Raw genomic sequence first — 21004 nt, 5'->3', positions numbered from 1 at the left:
GCCCCTCAGGTTGGAAGGTGTCCAACATGCTACTGGGGAAGAGCGGAGGACAAGTACAAGTAGATCCAGAGCTGATGAAGCGGCTGGGCCAAAGCCGAAAGGACGCTCAGTTGTTGATATGCATGGAAGCGAAAGGAAAGTCCAATGCTGTAAAGAAAAATATTGCATAGGAACCTGGAATGTAAGAACCATGAACCTGGGTAAGTTGGATGTGGTCAAAAATGAGATGGCAAGAATAAATATTGACATCCTGGGCATCAGTGAGCTAAAATGGACGGGAATGGGCGAATTCAGTTCGGATGACTATCATATCTACTACTGTGGGCAAGAAACCCGTAAAAGAAATGGAGTGGCCCTCATAGTCAACAAAAGAGTGGCGAAAGCTGTACTGGGATGCAATCTCAAAAATGATAAAATGATCTCGATACGAATCCAAGGCAGACCTCTTAACATCACAGTAATCCAAGTTTATGCACCAACTACTGTTGCTGAAGAAACTGAAATTGACCAATTCTATGAAGACTTACAAGACCTTATAGAAGTAACACCAAAGAAGGATGTTCTTCTCATTATAGGGGATTGGAATGCTAAAGTAGGGAATCAAGAGATAAAAGGAACAACTGGCAAGTTTGGCCTTGGAGATCAAAACGAAGCAGGGCAAAGGCTAATAGAGTTCTGTCAAGAGAACAAGCTGGTCATCACAAACACGTTTTTCCAACAACACAAGAGACGACTCTACACATGGACATCACCAGATGGGCAACATCAAAATCAGATTGATTATATTCTCTGCAGCCAAAGATGGAGAAGCTCTATACAGTCAGCAAAAACAAGACCTGGAGCTGACTGTGGCTCAGATCATCAGCTTCTTATAGCAAAATTCAAGCTTAAACTGAAGAAAGTAGGAAAAACCACTGGGCCAGTAAGATACAATCTAAACCAAATCCCTTATGAATACACAGTGGAAATGAGGAACAGGTTTAAGGATTTAGATTTGCTGGACAGAGTGCCTGAAGAACTACGGGTGGAGGCTCGCAACATTATACAGGAGGCAGCAACTAAAACCATCCCAATGAAAAAGAAATACAGTGGTGCCTCGCAAGACGAAAAGAATCCGTTCTGTGATTCTCTTCGTCTAGCGGTTTTTTCGTCTTGCGAAGCAAGCCCATTGACGGATTAGCGGATTAGCGCTATTAGTGGCTTTTAGCGGCTTATCAGCTTATCGGATCAGCTGATAAGTGGCTTAGCGGCTTAGAAAAGGGGGGGAGGGGAAAAAACCCGCAGGAACTCGCAAGACATTTTCGTCTTGCAAAGCAAGCCCATAGGAGATTCGTTTTGCGAAGCACCTCCAAAACGGAAAACTCTTTCGTCTAGCGAGTTTTCCGTCTTGCGAGGCATTCGTCTTGCGGGGCACCACTGTACAAGAAAGCAAAGTGGCTGTCCAACGAGGCCTTACAAATAGCGGGGGAGAGAAGGCAAGCAAAATGCGAGGGAGATAGTGAAAGATACAGGAAATTGAATGCAGATTTCCAAAGAATAGCAAGGAGAGACAAGAAGGCCTTCTTAAACGAGCAATGCAAATAAATAGAGGAAAACAACAGAATGGGAAGAACCAGAGATCTGTTCAAGAAAATCGGAAATATGAAAGGAACATTTCGTACAAAGATTACCATAATAAAGGACAAAAGTGGTAAGGACCTAACAGAAGCAGAAGACATCAAGAAGAGGTGGCAAGAATACACAGAGGAATTATACCAGAAAGATATGGATGTCTCGTACACCCCAGGTAGTGTGGTTGCTGACCTTGAGCCAGACATCCTGGAGAGTGAAGTCAAATGGGTCTTAGAAAGCACTGCAAATAACAAGGCCAGTAGAAGTGATGGTATTCCAGCTGAACTGTTTAAAATTTTAAAAGATGATGCTGTTAAGGTGCTACACTCAATATGCCAGCAAGTTTGGAAAACACAGCAGTGGCCAGAGGATTGGAGAAGATCAGTCTACATCCCAATCCCAAAGAAAGGCAGTGCCAAAGAATGTTCCAACTACCGCACAATTGCACTCATTTCACATGCTAGCAAGGTTATGCTTAAAATACTACAAGGAAGGCTCAAGCAGTATGTGGACCGAGGACTCCCAGAAGTGCAAGCTGGAATTAGAAGAGGCAGAGGAACCAGAGACCAAATTGCAAACATGCGCTGGATTATGGAGAAAGCTAGAGAGTTCCAGAAAGACATCTATTTCTGCTTCATTGACTATGCAAAAGCCTTTGACTGTGTCGACCACAGCAAACTATGGCAGGTTCTTAAAGAAATGGGAGTGCCTGATCACCTCATCTGTCTCCTGAGAAATCTCTATGTGGGACAAGAAGCTACAGTTAGAACTGGATATGGAACAACTGATTGGTTCAAAATTGGGAAAGGAGTACGGCAAGGCTGTATATTGTCTCCCTGCTTATTTATCATGTGAAAGGCTGGGCTGGATGAATCCCAAACCGGAATTAAGATTGCCAGAAGAAATATCAACAACCTCAGATATGCAGATGACACAACCTTGATGGCAGAAAGTGAGGAGGAATTAAATAACCTTTTAATGAGGGTGAAAGAGGAGAGCGCAAAATATGGTCTGAAGCTCAACATCAAAAAAACGAAGATCATGGCCACTGGGCCCATCACCTCCTGGCAAATAGAAGGGGAAGAAATGGAGGCAGTGAGAGATTTTACTTTCTTGGGCTCCATGATCACTGCAGATGGTGACAGCAGTCACGAAATTAAAAGACACCTGCTCCTTGGGAGAAAGGCGATGGCAAACCTAGACAACATCTTAAAAAGCAGAGACATCACCTTGCCAACAAAGGTCCGTATAGTAAAAGCCATGGTTTTCCCAGTAGTGATGTATGGAAGTGAGAGCTGGACCATAAAGAAGGCTGATCGCCGAAGAATTGATGCTTTTGAATTATGGTGCTGGAGGAGACTCTTGAGAGTCCCATGGACTGCAAGAAGATCAAACCTCTCCATTCTGAAGGAAATCAGCCCTGAGTGCTCACTGGAAGGACAGATCCTGAAGCTGAGGCTCTAATACTTTGGCCACCTCATGAGAAGAGAAGACTCCCTGGAAAAGACCCTGATGTTGGGAAAGATGGAGGGCACAAGGAGAAGGGGACGACAGAGGATGAGATGGTTGGATGGTGTTCTTGAAGCTACCAGCATGAGTTTGATCAAACTGTGGGAGGCAGTGGAGGACAGAAGTGCCTGGCGTGCTCTGGTCCATGGGGTCACGAAGAGTCGGACACGACTAAACGACTAAACAACAACAACCAGAAACCTAACCTTGTGGATTAATTTTAATAAGTTCATTGTCTGGGTGAGGGTTGTTTGTCTTCCCCCACTTCACCAGCAAACTAAATTATTTTTGCAACACACAAAGTCATGCATGGCTCAATCAGATCCCAAACAGTGACTAGTATTTCCTGTTTACTTTAACGCAAAGCTTAACTGACCATGTGATGCAATTTCCCTGCAGTCACAGAAACAGAAATGCAGTAGTGGCATTTAAATCGACACACAAAAGAATACTTGAAGCATTGTTGACTGTTCAGTTGGAACTGAAGAAAACAAAATTGGTATTTAGAACGACAACAAGCAAGCCAGTGTCCAGCATAGTTGCCCTGGCAAGGCTAGCACCAGAACTCCGGCTGCTCCAAGAGATGTGAGCAACAGCCATCAAATATCTGCAGCAACAGTTTGCTTGGGAATTGAATCCTATTGACTTTCCTCATTTTGAAAAATGTTAGTTTAACTTTGGTTTTTCAGCTGGCCTTACGATTCCTACAAATACTTCCCTACAGTCATTTTATTTATTTTGTGCAATGGTGCTGCTGCTCGCTCACAGCTTTCTCCCTGCCTGAATTTTCAGCTTAGTGCCTGGGTTGGCAACTATTTTTAACAAGAGTCATCTTTTTTAAATTGAGTGAGGCTGAGATGTTCCTATCCCATCAGAATCAAGAAGGGCGAAGGGTTCTTTAACACTGTCATATGCCACCTTAAGAGAAGCAAAGTCTTGGTAGTTGTATACAGTGGTACCTCGGGTTAGGCACTTAATTTGTTCCGGAGGTCCATTCTTAACCTGAAACTGTTCTTAACCTGAAGCACCACTTTAGCTACTGGGGCCTCCCGCTGCCGCCGTGCCACCACCGCACAATTTCTGTTCTCATCCTGAAGCAAAGTTCTTAACCTGAGGTACTATTTCTGGGTTAGCGGAGTCTGTAACCTGAAGCGTCTGTAACCTGAAACATCTGTAATCCAAGGTACCACTGTATCCACGCCTCGGCTGCTCGCTCTCCCTTGAAGCTGCTTTGGCTCAGGCTTGGTAGTGAGGGGCTAATGAAAGTAAAGGAAGGGCTGGATTAAAGCCTTTGCCAATGTGTTGTAGTGGCTAAATGCTGAACAGCATTCAGTGTGTGTTGATCAACGGGTTCAAATCCCATTAGGCCCTCTGGGTGATGCTGGACCATCTACATTCTCTCAGCCTAAAATTATAGGGTTGCTGTGAGGGTATGGGGACATGCAAGCTACCCAAGCCTAAAACTGAGATTAAAAACAGACGGTGGGGTGTCCTGTCATCTGGGCAGCCCAGGGCCTCCAAACCCACTGCCCAGGCTTGTGCCCTGGAGAGGCCAGAAAATACAGAATGCATAAAATACAACGCCGGGGGCAGCAGTTATGAGTTACCAGTCTCTGCAGCCACAGCAAACACTATGATACTCCAGGAGTTTGACTTTACCCCTGGAGGCAGACTCCATTCTTTCTCGAGACCAACGTTGACAACATTGAGCTTGACCTGGGAGATTGGGGTTAAATGCCAACCCAACCAGTCTCACTAGTACCTGCTGTGCATGTCTGCCTTTTTCCTATCCTGTACTTGCAAAACTGAACAGTGAGCTTCACAGAATTGATGTGGTTGCAGGAGGTGGAAATATTAATCACTGCGGGCCTGAACGATAAAATGCGCTACAAAGTTCACCCAATAAATCAACGAATAATGAGACTGAGGCAACTCTGGAAATATATACAAATAGCCAATTAATATTTTTGCTTAGAATACACGATGTAGATGTAATACAAAATAAACTATTGTCCCCAGGGTTTGAGGGAGGTTTTCAGTTCTAATTACTTGACTTTTTTTTTTTGTCCCATTGGTGTCTTTGGTCCTCAGCTGTCTTTTTCCCAAGAAACCTGTAATACAGGGCTGGGGAACCTGAGGGCTGGATCCAGAACTGACTTACCCCTTGCAGCCATTTTTGATAGGTAGGTGGGGCAACCTGTTAGTGGCGTCACATGAAATCAATTAAATGCTAAGCCAAGATCTTGGCATTTAGATCAGAGATAACATATCTCTGCACCTAGCATCATATGACGTCAGGTGACTGCCATATTGTTTTGAGTTTACTTACTCCCTGGGAGTAAAAATTGTTTATTACCGTATGTTTATATAACTTCCATTTCTACATATATCTTTACACAAGTTTGGAAGCATGTGGACAGAAAGTAGTTGTGGGGGGAGGGTAGGCTGGGAAAGTGCCAAGTGGGGAAAAGGTTAAAGAACCCTGCCACCCAGCCATTTCTCTGCTCCAATTCCTCCATCCCCTCTGGATGATTTGAGTTGGGAAAAGCAGCCACTGGGCTAATAGTAAGTGTACATGCATGCAATATGAAGTTCTACCCTAAAGGTTGACTACACCAGGGAATAAAAGGCCCCTACTTTTTAAACGATATTGTTTTTGCACAACACAGTCATTCAGACCTTGAGTTGTACGCAACCAGTATCTGCATAAAAATATATTGTACACAGATAGTACCAATAAAGAATATTCACTATTTTATTTACTAGCCTAATAAGAAGGAAAATAGAAAAAAATCCAGCATATTCCTTAGACCAGAAACATCACTCCATACAGCTGATGTCTATCTTCAACATGACCAAGTCTCTTGAACCTAACAAAAACAGATCAAAATGGTTAAATAAAGTGGTAAAATGGGTTTGGTTTTAACTCACTCCTATCCTAGGCACATGGATTTCATAGGAAGTCTCAGTGGACTTAGTGGTGCTTACTTCTGAGTAAAGCTGTCCAGGATTGTGCTGAAAATATTAAAACTATTTCACTGGTGGTAAAACAGACCATGAGAGGTCAATCTGTTGGAAATTGTAACTGTTCTACTTCTAAAGCTACTCTATACCATTAATGAAGAATTGCAATTAAAAGAAGCATATGCTCAGTTCCATTGTTTTCCAGCAGATGTCATCACAACGTAACAGTAAACGTTCTAAAATGTCATGGTAACGAAAATAAACAGATGTACTAGGGCTGGTGGAGAGTAAGAAGAGATTTAACACCAAGGGGAATGAAAAATCTTAAAACAGAAGGAAATACTTAAAAATGCTGTACTTTTTATTCTTCAACACAAAGTCAAAAAATATTATAAACAGCAAAAAATTACTGTACAACAATGCAAACAGAAATAATAAATTCATTCTAAAATAGGTATTCACAGTACTTTTTCTGTCATCAAGCATTTTCTTTCCCTCAAGCTCTAAGAAAACCAAAGTATTCTAATGTGGCAGTGCAGAATTTTAAAGCTTTACATAAGAGACACTTAAAAACAACAGCATGGCGGCATTCTCATGCCCCTCCCTCAGTAAAAAATACTACCAGAACCATATTGTGGACTTAAGTGACATGTGATGCTATTTCCAAATAGCAAAGGTATCCAAATGCTGCTACTGAAAAAGAACCCCAAAGTATTTATGTGAAAATGTAAGCAGATGAATTTTTAAACATTTCTACTCCTTTGTGTAAGCGCCACAGTTGTGAAGTCATAATGGCAGAGTAAAATATTTATCACTGTTTATTTTCCGCACTGTGGGGAATGTAGGCTTCATGCTCTGGCATCTGCAGAAGGAGCAAAATATTCAGGTACACTGAAATAATTCAATACTGGTGGGTTTTTTAAAGAAATGAACTTCACAAAATAAGTGTCAATGTGATACTTTCCTTCTGTCGTCAGAAATGTTGCCAAACCTATTTCAATGTAATGAGCAAAAAAAAGAGGCAGTTCTCCTCCTGCCCTAATCTTTGTTTGTTTTGTAGGAAAATCAGAATCCTTCTGGCAGAGAGGAAGGATAGCAAGAAATTGAAGTATCCCAACTTTCTAGAATGTATTGTGTAATTGTGTATTCCTAGCACATGACATAACATTATTAGCTCACAAACTTAAAATCTGATTTAGGATTATTGCCTCTGAGGTGTTGTATGGAGACTGAGATTTACAAAGGCAATCAACCTCACCCACTTCCATTGAAAACGTTTCACTAAATCAATGTGTTCACTGCTGTTATATTGGTGCTTATAGTTGTTTAAATTTTTCTTATAGCTCCTTCTAGTACAGTAATCAAACAATAAGTCAAGAGAATGCATCTCAAAGTTGTTTTTTCTTTGGAATAAGCCTGTGCTAAAGGAAATAATGTATGCAGGATTTTAAATAAATCCTATGAGGTCAGACCGGAAAAGAGACAATATCCCTTTATATGAAAGCTTGTAAACATTTGAATGGCTCACAACCAGATAACTGCAGATCATGCATAGCTTTCTGCAAAACAGAAAAAGCAAGGAACCTATGGATATAATCCCCCCCTCTAGATATTTACTATACATGCAAACAAGGTGAACATTTTATCACTTTTAAGAGAAAAATAATATCTTTTATAAAATTGTACACAGTGTGAAGCTTCTTGCCAGTATGTCGTCTGGCACTTCTACAAGAGAGATGGCCTTATTCCAATTAAAACATTGTGCTTTTGTTTTCTTTTAAACTGTATTTTTCCATGTCTCAGAGATGCAACAAATCCATGTCTTCATGATCCTTGTTTTCAAAAGTAGTTGCCTGCAGTGAAGCTTGAATTTTTTAAAAAATACTTTGCACGAAATTTTGTCCTGAGAAAAGATTATTGCAGGTCCTAGCATCTTAAAAGCAAGGCAAGATGCAGCAATACATAGCATTTGAATGATCACCATTAATGTTCTTTTTGGCTATCCCCGAGCAGTTTTTTTTCTTTAAATCATAACTAATTTGTCCTAACCTCAAATAAAAACAAATAATTATGTCTCATAAATATGTCCATTTTAAATTAAAAATAGAATATAGTTGAAAATACACATGACTAGATGGCAGCTATGGATCACATGTAACTTATGTTCCAGTAATTTATCTCTTCCTCTTCCCAAAGTTTAGAACCTTGGGGCACCCTTACCTTGCAAATCTCTTACTTGGGAGATCTCTCTGGGCACCATTGGTATGGGTCCTAAGTAAGATATTAGATCGGATCCAAAGGTGCCATTCCATGAATGCAACAGATATCCCAACTAGCAGAAGTCCTGAAAATGGAAGGAGAGGAAGGTGACCTTTGCCAGTTACCCCTAATACCTGCAGCCTCCACCCTATGCTGTTCCACAGGGTCTCTCAACCCTCCACATCAGATTTTCAGGGGGTACTTGTTAATAGCACACCCCTTCTGTTTGTGAGAACCAGATAATGGAAGAGGGCTTTTAGATGCAACTCATTAACTTCAAGTTATTTTGACACTCAGGTTAGTTGTAGGCATGGTTTGTCCTAAAATTAAACTGCCTATTTTCAAAACCACACACAATACTAAAAACCATTCATAATTGGACTTTATATACTCCTTTGATCTTCTTAATTGCATTATCATGAGGAAAAGTAACTCGCAATCCATATGGAGCTGTTGTTGTCGTCCGCACTGTATGGGTATTAACTGTACACATATTTAAAGGAACAGAGGGTGCCATTTTATCTAACGGTGATGGTAGAGAGAAATCAATGGCACAACACAGTATCTTATATTAGACACTCAAAGTGAAATGATATGCAAAAAATGGTAGTCCTCCACGTTTGAAGTACCACCAGTTCATTTATTTATAACAACTTTGACTGATTAAAAAAAAAAAAACATTTGTCCATTGGTTTCTTGCACTGCCTTTTATATGAAACAGTACTTCAAAACTCACAAATAATAAAGCAGCACTTTCTCTCAATACCAACACTACTGTAACATACACTGTAGCGTGGCATGCAAATCCACAATTGCAGTATTTATTGGTTTTGTATTATCTGAATGGCAATTTTTTTGTTTCAAATATTAGTAGAGTAATAACATGAAAAGGGTGGCCGGCATGGCCTCAAAGGCAATATTACATGAGAACTTCATAAAACATGGAATATGATGCTAACTTCCAGTAATATCTTTTAAAGTATTATCATAATCAAATTCAAAGTACCAGGATTCCAAGCTGCTGGACACTATTAGTCACCAAACAAGGTTAATGTACATTTCTGTTATTTTGACAATGTCACATCAAATCCAAGCCATAAATTGGCTATTAAAGAAATGCCATAGCTTCTTCACTGCACAAAAATAACTTGTCCTTTTAAGAAGACCTAGCAAAGTTTCAGTGGCTTATGCATGTTACGGAGTCCGAAGGTGGCTCGGCAAGTTTCTGTTGTTAGCATATAAGGGCTGTATAATCACCATCATATTGAAAATTGCTCAGACTGAGCTGAGTTTCACAAGGCCACGTACTGAGTCTTCGTGCAACGAGTCCTGGCTGGCTAGGCTGAGGATATGCATGGTACGGCTGTGAATCATAGGACTCCCAATTGGCAACATCCCAGGTGGTGATGGAGCTTCCTCAGGAGTAAGAAACTGATGACTTTCAGAGTCCTCTTTTAATGGTATCATGTCTGTCAAACCTGTTTCTGAGGTGAGATTTGGCATGGAGGAGGGTGGTGTTGGCTGCCCTAGTGTTAATGTGGCACAGGGAGCACTGATAGAGGTCTTTCCTGGCAAAGGTAGCTCTTCACTACTTATGCTGGGCTCACTCTGGAGAAGCGGTGTGGCAGCAGCCTGCAAAACGAATTTAGTGCTCTGAATGCACTGATCTTGATCACACTGAAGTATTGAAGGGTGCCAAAATAATATACAAAGCATACACACAGAGAGAGAGAAAGGGAGAAAGGGAGAAAGAAAGAAAAGAAAGAAAAGAAAGAAAGAAAGAAAGAAAGAGATGGAGAGAGAGAGAGATGGAAGGATATAGGCAAAAGAGGAATGGGGTGTGAAGAGAAAGAAAAGAGTTGTTAGTAATTTTTCTTTGTCAGTTTAACATATAGGGCATGCTCATCTTAGTGCAACCCAGGAAAGTGACAGTATGCATTATTACTATCATTTGCTGTATGCAAGAGCCAGAGCCCTCGTTTCTCTTGAAGAAAATAATCTGTAAATGATACTAACTTTTCCCAACTAAAAATTGCATTTATTTTTGTGTGCAGACCTTACAGCTTACTTTTGGTTTGAATTTGCTTTGGATAGCAGCATTAATGCATGAGCATCTTTTAACCAGTAGATAAGCAACATTAATGCTGCATAAAACAAAGACAGCGGCACAAGCATTTCTGTTCCTGATGTGTTTAACACACTGGAGGTTGCAGGATCTTGTAAATGGAATAACTGGCCTCATTTGTACAGGTGCACATTCAAAGCCAATACTTCTAACAATTCCTAGTAACATGCCTTGTGTAACACAGCACTGAATCCTCTTTGATAAGAGTCCCTCGGATTGCTAATGCAGTGCCTTCCACATACTGTTGAAATACAATTCTTGGCCTCAGTCAGCATGGCCAATGATTGATGGGAGCCAAAGTCTAGGAACATCTGGAAGGCACTACATTGGTTAAATCTGGGTAAGATGCTATAGAAGATGCAGCTTCATGAAGCGGAAAGAATATTGCAGGAAAATACAGCAAGCACACATTTTAAATGGGCATAATGCCAAGCATCATATATGTTGGAAATGGGCTCAAACATATTAAATGTTGCATGCAAATATTGCAATCTTTCTTAGAATTCAGGAAGAGGATTGAAACAAGATTTTTTTCTGATGGACCACCAAGTGCATGGATAATTTTTATATCCTGAAATTAGTGGGGACTACACCAGAGTAGATAGCAGTTAAACTGTCTCTTGTTTGATTTTGCTGATATTGAACAATGCTAACATGGAAATACACCAAACCTGTCCATAATGAAAGACGGACATGGATTACAATTTTGAACAGGGCATTTGAATCAGGTAATCAGTACAACATAAAGTGAGATTATTAAACAGTCATCCTACTATTCAGATAAACGAGACGAAGGGCTAAAGTTAACACACAAAAGCAAAAGGAGTATTTTTTTAATCTGCATCTCATAATGAAGTTGCCTCAAATAACTTAAAGCAGCATTTTCTGTAATAGTTTATATTATACTCAGAATCTTACAATTTTATTCTCTAAATTTAAGCAGTTTTGGAAAAAAAAGGAAGAAGACTCACTGAAGGCAAAACAAGAAGTATAAGATTTTGCAGCGAGGTTGCATTCATTGTAAAATAACCAGAAAAATCAAAACAGTATTTAAATAGGACTCTTCCAGAGCGTTCAAAACATTTCACATGCATTATGTCAATAATCTGTAGGAACAGCTCTTTCAAGGTGGGCTAATATTATTTCTTAATCTCCACAGGATAGAAGACTGGAACAAAGATAGAGGCTTGCCTAAGGTCACTTGAATTCATGGCTATGGAAATATTTGAAATAGGCACTTCCCATTGCCACCAACCTATCACGAAATCTACCTTGTTTTCCATGAATAAAATGAGTCATTCAAGCTCAGCAAAAGAGAAATGAAAAAATTACACACTTCTATCTAGCTAGACAAGAATGTGTATGGTGTGTGCATGTGTGTGTGTACACATGCATGCCCTTGGTTCTTTTCCACTTCTCTTTTCTTTAACGTTTGCTAAAGATGAAATTTTGCTTCAAAGCTTTCTGTCTAGGGGGGTTAGAGACTTCCTTTTTACAAATAATGAAAGCTCATTGCATGTATGGGCCCTGGTGCCCTTGCTCCAGTTGTGCCCTTGTAATCTGGCCACCAGGCACTCCTATTGTACAGAGTTCCTGACTGTGGCAAAGGCTGTAACCTCATTCAGCCAAATGGACTTACAAACTCCCTTTCAGACCTTCCCACATCAGAGGTGGAGAGGACAGAGCCGGCACGTCCTCTTGCATGCCTCTTTCATCGGTGCAATTTGGGAATGCTTAGAGGCCATTATCTCCAGAATTCTTTATAGAATGCGAGACAGATTGGGCAAGTATATTTTATGTCTGGACCAAGCTACTCATTAATAACTGACACTCTGAAAAATGTTTGCTGTTACACGGTGGTTCATTCTGAATGCAGCTCACTGTACTTCAGCCTCATTCCAGTAAAGTACTTAAGATGAAATCATGGCCAAAGTATTTTTCATCTTTCAGATTAAAGTTCCAGCTTGCTTCTTAAAGCACTGTTCAAAACGTTCAACGCCACTATGGCTGCACTGAAAAAGCATTACAGCAAGAACCTTTCTTTCAAAGAAACATCATATATTAGCTACTAGGGAGGCAGCAGTCACAAGTGATTCTGATTATGATAACTGTGATTCTCCAATGGTTTGACTTCACCACTGAAGGCACACTTCTGTGTTTCTTGAGACAGATGCAAACAATCAAGAATTTGAAAGTGACAAACCAAGAAATGCCTTGTTATGTAACAAAAGATGTATACGCTCTGGAATTTATTTTACATCATTTTGGAACCCTTAGAAAAGGATATCCAAAATGTTCTATTTGCATGTATCTTTAAAAGAGAGGAAGAAATTGCTTTGAAATAGTGGCTTACAGTAAGTGGCTATGCTTAACTTCAAATACAGATGAATGCTTTGTGATTATTCCAGTACGATAGGATTACAATTATAGAAATGGGGTCAATTTTGAACTAATATGAAAATAATTTGAATTTATTTATGATTACTGTATCTTGAGCTTGGATTATTTTAATGGAAAGTTCCATCCTATTGCTTCCTGGAGAAGCAATAAACCAGACAACATGCATTAATAGTAGCATCTTCATGTTGTTGTGCGATTTCCTATGTGTGACTAACGATTTTTCATTACCCATCTTCTAGGTGCACTTCTTCCAAAAATCCTACTTATCATTTATCGTGTTTCCAGTTTTGCTGAAGCCAAAGAAAGACGGCTACAGAAAGTTAACAGGAACAATGTGTCAGGGGATAACACTGCTCCTGACAACTCCTATGGAATTGACACTGTGCCTGACGAACTGCAGCGTATCTAGTGTAGACCAACCTGCAATAAGCTCACATAGTATTAGATTGCAATTTAAGAAAAACATGGGCTATTGACACTTTAGGACTGGTACACAAGTTACCTCTGCAGTATGGAAGCCTCTGAAGTGCTCTTACTTTTTGCTGCCAGGTAATGTTATACACCAGGGATCATACAGAGGGAATCCACACTGCACCCTCCTCTCTGCATCAGTTTCAACCCTCATGAAATTGGGTTAACCTAGGTGTGGAGAGGAGTTGCGAAGTGGACTCCTCTTGTGTGGCCCTGGACTGCTCACATCACATAGCGGAACAAGATGCTGTTCTGTATCCCATGCCACTAGCATGCATTCTTGACTCCTCGTAGCTTTTCAGTCTCTTGCCTTGTGCAAATTTGGATGATAAGGGTTTTGTTCTGTATGGAATTTAACAAAAAGGGCAGAAATAATAACTGATCTCAACAATAACACACAAAGCTTAGTAGTAATTCTCTTTTAAATGTCCTATGGGAAAAAAATGAGATGATAATGAGTAGTACTGCGAGTATGTGTGATGTGTAAGCAATGTATATTTTCCGCAAGAGAGAAATACTGTGAAACACAAATATAAACAATTCACATTTAAGGATAATAAAAAAGTGTTTCAGTAGCACCTGGCAAGGCAGTATGGCTCAAAGTGACTTAGCAGGCAATATATGGCCACTATCATGGAATGGTGATAGAGGGAGAAGTGGCTTCATGCTTTTACTGGTGTGAGTTATGTGCTGCTGCTGGAGCTACTGGGCTGATGTTGCCGGCCATTTAGCAGCAATATGCTGGCCAATGAAGTTTGGGCCAGCAAACCATGATTCCTCTGTGTTCCTTAGCAATTGCTCTCTGCAGATGGTGATATACTACCAGCCATACCACATCACAAGTCACTACCAGCACATTTCAATAATTAAGAGTTAAAATAAATGAAAATAATATATTTAAAGGGCTGTCAGGCCACTGACATATGCCCAAATAAGGTATGCTCTAGTTTTTGTTTTTTTAAATCTAAACTCTGGTATTGTGTAAATTTGCCTCAAGCAATCTTCTTAATGTATTAGAATTACCTATTCCTCCTTAGAATAAAATATCAACTGCACAGCCAAAATAAAATGTCAGACCAGGAGCCTACTCCTGAAGCACCCTGTCAGAAAAACCCAACCAACTAATTTTAAAGGGCTTTACCCTGTTAAAACATTGCCTTTATTTATACAGATATGAGGTCTAAGCCATTTAAAATGTTATTTCCGTACAATAGCCATACACTAAATGCAAGTTAGACACATACTTAAATTCCAGTGCTTTTCTTTATTTGTCATATAACTGATACAAAAATCAATTTGAAACAGTTTCATTTTTTTAAAAAATCTGATTTTATCTCCCCCCCAAATTATACAAATTAACAGATTTTGAGTTCCTATTTACAACACTGAAACACAACTATTTATTTAAATCAAGAGGCAACATCGAAGAGCAATAACATTACACATATTGATTTTTTTTGGCAAATGCCTGATAAATTTTAGTACAAGGTTATTTGGTTATCCAACGGTTTTTAAAGAAATAGGAGTAATTAAACATTAATCTAAGAATACATTTGTATGGCCAAGATGATGTTATGACCAATGTGGAGTAACTATAACTTAGGAAGTGGTTTCTATGACTGGAATGCTGTCTAGGTGGGTATTATTTAGGTAGGATGATGGCACAGAATACCTGTGGGATGAAATGGTTAGGGAAGAAGCAGTGGATTTTACAGTGGTCTTCTGAAGTGTGCTACTCAGAAATATAAAGGGCGGAAAATTAAAACTAGTGTGGTCGAGTGTTATCAAACAAAGAACAGCATGTTCATCACTAAAATTAACTAAATCCCCCATAATGTCCACCAAATGGCTGTATGCAAAAAAATATGATTGAGTGTTGTTCATAATATAGAAAAACAGAGAGTAAGAAGATGCACAGAAAAATGTACAAAGGGTTCTGCAGAAACAGATATTCTCAAAGGAAAATGAAAAAAGGAGAAACAAGAACTCAATAAATTATCACATGTATTGAGACACAATGGTCATAGCTGAGTTGTGGACTCCTAAGGCTATTGCAGAGATAATGCTATTGCTCTATTAACCACAGTTAAGAGAATGGAGACAGGTGGTGAGACTGCACACTCTGTCCTGCCAGCTGCTACCTTCTCACTTACAAATCTCCCCCTGCCAACTTTACCGATAGTTAAGGATCATGTTGACATAGCTGCTAATAACGGCCAGTAGGAGAAATATTTATGGTAGCTGATTCAAGCATGCTATGAGCAGCGGCAGTTTCTTTCTCTCATTTTACATTGGCTTTAAATTTGCATTTTTGTTGCTGTCTGTGGCAGCGACCATGAAAGTACAAATTTAAAGCCTGTGTAAGAAAAGGGGGAAAGGATAAACGCTTGCCATCTGCTGCCACTGTAAGTTACCCCCTCTTCCCAAAATGATCTGTGTATGGAGTCATAAACAGGGGGCATTTTCCTCAGCCCTAGCAGGAACTGCTACCTTAAACTACCTTACATCATAGTTAAGCGTGAACCCTGATTATTATTTATATTGATTGATTACATTTGTGTCCCAATTTTTTTCAGGAGCTCATGGCAGCATGCATATTTTCCCTCCCATTTTATTATCACAAGAGTCCTGAGAAGTAGGTTAGGCAGAAAGATAGTGGCTGTTCCAATATCACCCAAATCACTCAGTAAAACTCATGGCCAAGTGGGTATTTGAACCTCGGTCTCCCTGGTCCTGGTTGGACGCACTAAACTCTTTGTCACACCAGCTTTAAATCATACTTGACTGTTAATCACACCAACACTGCTGCCAATCACACAAACGTTGTTGTCAGTGTGACACTTAACCACAGTTAAGACTAGCAGGGAGAAATAAAATGTTGGAAGAGAGAATACTAATCTCTTATTTTTGTCTCTGGATGTACAGGTTACTCCTGTAGAACGTAGTACTTTTTACCAGTTTAGGTTGGTGAAGCAGCTGGAAACCTTGACAGAGAGCCTAGCCTCAGTGGTTCTTACTCCGTTAACCTCCAAGCTGGACTTGTGCAATGTGTCCTAGGAAAACAGGAAGCTGTCTTCTGAGTCAGACTTGCTGGTTGATCTAGTTCTTCTCTACACTGACTGGCAGCAGCTCTCCATGTTTCAGAGAGGATGCTCTCCCAGTCCTAACTGGAGATGCTGGGGATTGAAAATGGGACCTGGAGATGCTGGGGACTGAAACTGGGACATGCAAGGCGGAGCTATGGCACTTCTATGTGTGGCTGCCTCTGATGACTGCAGACAATCTGCAGTTGGTACTGTAGGAGCCACATACTGAATTATCATAATATCACACTGGTGTTATGCTGCTCCCATGGGCTCCCAGTCAGTTTCCATGCCAAAATGATTCTTTTAACCTCGAAAGGCCTTATGGCTTAGGACCAGATAATTGGAAGAGCTGCCTATCTTCATTAGTTCCTACTTATAGGTTAGATCTTCTGTGAAAGGCTATCTGTTGGTGCCCATCATCTATAAAGCAAGGTGACCCCCAAATTAAGGAATGCTGTTCTCAGAGAAGTCTGCCTGATGCTTCCTTATTGTACTTTGATGCAAGACAAACATCTTTGCATTTTTCCTGTACTTTAAGGACTTATGTTTAGCCCTATGACTTTTAAAGAAATCTTATTTTTAAGAGCTTGCTATCATTTTAGTTTGATTGCTTTTACCTGCAATTTAATTCCCATAGAAATTTCTATTGAAAGGCAGTATGGAATTTTCAATCCTAAATTAACCATGGTTAACCATTCAGAGATTTGTGTCATCCCCACCCCTAAATAAACTAGGAGAAATATCCTAAACTTGAAACAGAAATTGAATAAATGTTACTATTACAACATTATTATAAAGTTGCAAAAGGAAAAAGGAAGAAAGTATATTGCAGAAAGGTATTGGCACAGCAAGGACGATAGAATATTGAAACTATTGTAGATCCAGCAACAGTTAATATACAAATGAGAAATGTGGAAGGAACAGGTTTTTCTAAAATGGCTGAAATGCTTTCTTGCACAGAACTCTCTTCAAAAATAAGAAAAATGGGTTGAGTTGGTCAGTTATGAAGAGAGAAATAGGGCACAATCCACAACACTGAATCACCAGTTAACTTCCGATTAAGCAATTTTTTTCCTAGTGAAAGTGGATTGCAGCCATAGCTTCTAATGAAAAGATAACATGTTTAGGAATAATGAATAATCAGCAAGTCTGTGGATTCTCATGGCACATTTCTATGGTGTAAGGGAATTGGTTAATGAATTCACAAAACTACTAAAAAGTGATGAAGAACTGGATGTGTACTAGAAAGGGGGGAACCAAAATATACTACCAACCTTCAAAAAGGAAAGGGTGATCCTGGCAATTACCACCTGGTTAATCTAACTTCAGTTCCCTATTAAAATAACGGAAATATTGAGAGAAAACATAAAAAACCAAATACTGTTTAACATTTAGGAAGTAAAGCAGTGGTGACTATAGTAAAGAGATTTTGCTTTTTGAGGCCATTATAGAGAAAAAGCATAAACTAGATAGATCAGAAAGATTCCAGTTGTCTTTTACTTTCAAATTTCACACCAGCAAGTTCTTTTGAATTAAGAACTATGGTACATGGATTGCCTGATTTACTGCAAAAAGGCTAGAGCTAAAAATATTTATCAGGGAGGAGAGGCGTTTAAAAGTGCTGCTACGGAGTTTACCATTTGAGCTCATCTTCTTACAAATCTTTATGATCACAAGATGATAAAAAAGCAAATGGCACAACAAATTCACAGAATCACAACAGACCTGGATACTGAGAACAATGACAACAAAAAGGCATGAAAAATCAATCTGCAGAGATTAAAATAACGTATAGATCATAGGAACACAGAGTTGGAAGGGACCCTGAGGATCATTCTAGTCCAACCCCCTGCAATACAGATGTCCCATATGGGGATCAAACCTGCAACCTTGGTGTTATCAGCACCATGCTCTAACCAACTGAGCTATCCAGGCTCTAACTTGTAGTTTTAGAATGTAGCCTGAGATACTTATAGGAGGAAAAATCTGAAGGAATGCTATAAAACTTTACATCATATGACATCACTAGGAGGAGTTGTTTGGTGAGAGCACAGCTGAATATCTGCACCTAGTTTTAGGAATATGAAGAAAATGGATTGCAAACTCTACGTATCAGTGTTAAAATGAAAATTGACAACTCTGAATGAGTTCATCATGATTTAAATAAAGAAGAAGAATAGATAAATTAATTTAAAATCACTGCTATAAATCAAGTTCCCTATTTAGAAATAATCCCCAGCATGGCCACTAACTGGTTGTATAACTATTGGGTTATATCTGATGCTATGTGATTGGAAGCCTGCTTGCATGATAGGTCTTCCACTTCCTCTGCTCCTCCCCTTTGGGTATACTCCAGAACAGGCCTTTGGTTGGGGGACCCTCCAGAGCAGATTGAATGCTGCAAGGCGAAGAAGGAAAAGGGAGAGGTCCCATTCTGCTCACAGAAGTCCATGCCACTTAACAGGAAGATACTGTTCACCTGCATGTTGCCCATATTCGTTTGCAACTAACTGAGAGGCAGTGGGTGAGCCTGGTGATATACAGAATGGCATCTCTTAAATCCTAGTGTGTGTGATGGCGTGCTTGTCAATAGTTTCAATGGTGTGTGGGGGGGGGAGACACACATAGAACTGTCTTACTGGGTCCTTATAATGCGTAATCTCATAAACTAGGTAAGCTGCCACTAACTCAAATCTGTTTGACAGGTGATCATGGTTGACTGTGAAGAGATCCTAAGTGTCAGCTTTAACATGTCTGCGTTTAATTCAGATTTCATTATAACTAGGTTGTTTTTTGAAAAAAGAGAGAAACTATAATTGACTTAAAAAAAAATCTGGTATGTGTAATAACTATGCATTATTTCATGGGCATAAGTGTCTAATTTTTTTGACATAAATATACTTGCCTTTTCTTTCAAATCTGGTGGAAGAAAAATCCTGATTGTGATTTTTGGTGATTTAGATTTCGGTTGGCTTTCTTTTTCGGTCTCTTTTTAAGCATTTAAGTTTACAAATTTAATTTATGTGGAAAGATTGATAAACTCTGGAGACTCCCCAAAACATGAAATGACAGTAAGAATTAGTTTCTTTTTTTACATGTGTGTGTGTGTGTGTGTGTGCGCGTGTGCATATATGTGCATATATCTATATGCATTTACAAAAATTGCTCTCTAGCAAGGAAATTTATCACTTTGACCAAAAGACCATGCTTCATCCTTTATCCCAATAAACACAATATCCTTTGTATTTAACTTTTCAGAGTAACTATGGCTAAAGAGCTAAATAGTTGAAACAACAGCTGGTCAACATATGCTACATCAGACACACACATACTTTTCTCAGGGTTGATTTCACCTCCACATAACGTGAAGATGCAGAAGTATGCAAGTGAAAGAAACGTCAAAGAGAATGTATGAGAAGAGGGAGTAGTTGCTACTTATTTCTGAACTTGGCCATTTGGCTAAGAGTCTTAAGTGACACCTGATTACATTATCTAGTTGTGATACAGCCAAATTAAACCAGGGCCTGAAAGAAGAGGTGGCACAGCAGGCAGGGAAAGAATAGCAAGGAAGTCGTCCGGAAAGCTAAAGCCAGGTAAGGAGTAGAGGAAAAAGTAAGGCTAGCTGTAGACCAGAAAGGAAGAATAATGGTGGGAAGGGAGCCTCTAGACCTGAGGGAGACTGTGAGCTAGGCAAGTGGGTCTGTACGTGGCCCTCCCTGTGTGCATTGGTATTTTCAGTTCATACACAGGGAACCATGATAGTGGCCTGAACACAGCACTTCTTAAAAACAGGAGCATGTGGGTTTGTTTCAAACTACCCTGTAAAGACCCAATGTAAAAATATAGGAAGAGAAACTGCCATAAGGCAAAGAAACACTACAATAATTTGACAACTGAAAAACGTTTAAATATAACAATTTATTGGCAATCTCTTAGAGATATAGTTTTATAATCTCTGCCTACAAGCTGGCAAAGCTCTCTGAAGGCTACAGTAACCAGGGGACCCAGTGTTAAGAACTACGGGTGTAAACATAAGGCAAGCAAATAATTCACCCCTTTCAGGCCACCCCACTTAAAGAAAATCTTCTGGAGTTGTTCTGAAAATTAAAGCAGCCAAGATGAGACAAGGCTGCAATCCTATATCCACGGAACTGGAAATGTCACTCAAGTACACATATAAAGGATCACACTATGAATGACCATTCAAAATGCTATCAAAAATACAATTGACACTAGAAGTCGGTTAAATGTGTCTGATCTTTAAAATCTAAGAAACAGATTTTGTTAACAAATATGAAAAAATGATGAATGAACCAATTCTTAATAAGTCCACTGATCATGTGTTTCTCGTTTCTAAGAGAGTATCCACATAGCTATGAAAACTAACTTTGCTTCAGTTAAGTGCAAAAAATCGGAAATGCTTGGGATTGCTTTTATTTCTTTGCCTTCGAGACTGGGAAGAAATCCATGAAGCCAAAAATACAAAAGAATGTTGGCACTATTTCAGAACATACATGTTAGAAGAAGGTTACTCCAATGAGGACTTTTGGTTAATAAAGTTTCCTTAGGCTGGGTTCTG

At 39.5% G+C, this 21004-nt stretch overlaps 1 protein-coding gene across 5 annotated transcripts in view; it reads right to left on the bottom strand.

Moving 5' to 3' along the window:
- Window positions 1-5851: 5851 nt before the first annotated feature.
- ZDHHC14 (zDHHC palmitoyltransferase 14) overlaps window positions 5852-21004 on the bottom strand; it is a 59394-nt gene continuing 44241 nt past the window's right edge. For 2 of the 5 annotated variants that reach the window (XM_083496531.1, XM_083496532.1), the window contains exon 9: window positions 6427-10020. In XM_083496531.1, coding sequence (XP_083352657.1) covers window positions 9619-10020 — 402 coding nt within the window. In that variant the 3' untranslated portion in view covers window positions 6427-9618. Of the gene's footprint in view, window positions 5991-6426; window positions 10021-21004 lie in introns of those variants that run through there. The other 3 variants (XM_083496533.1, XM_083496534.1, XR_014524385.1) reach the window with 2 other exon arrangements.

This window comes from Podarcis liolepis, assembly GCF_965112155.1.
Source record: "Podarcis liolepis genome assembly, chromosome: 3".
Classification (NCBI taxonomy): domain Eukaryota; kingdom Metazoa; phylum Chordata; class Lepidosauria; order Squamata; family Lacertidae; genus Podarcis; species Podarcis liolepis.
This window is presented reverse-complemented; position numbering and strand designations above follow the sequence as displayed.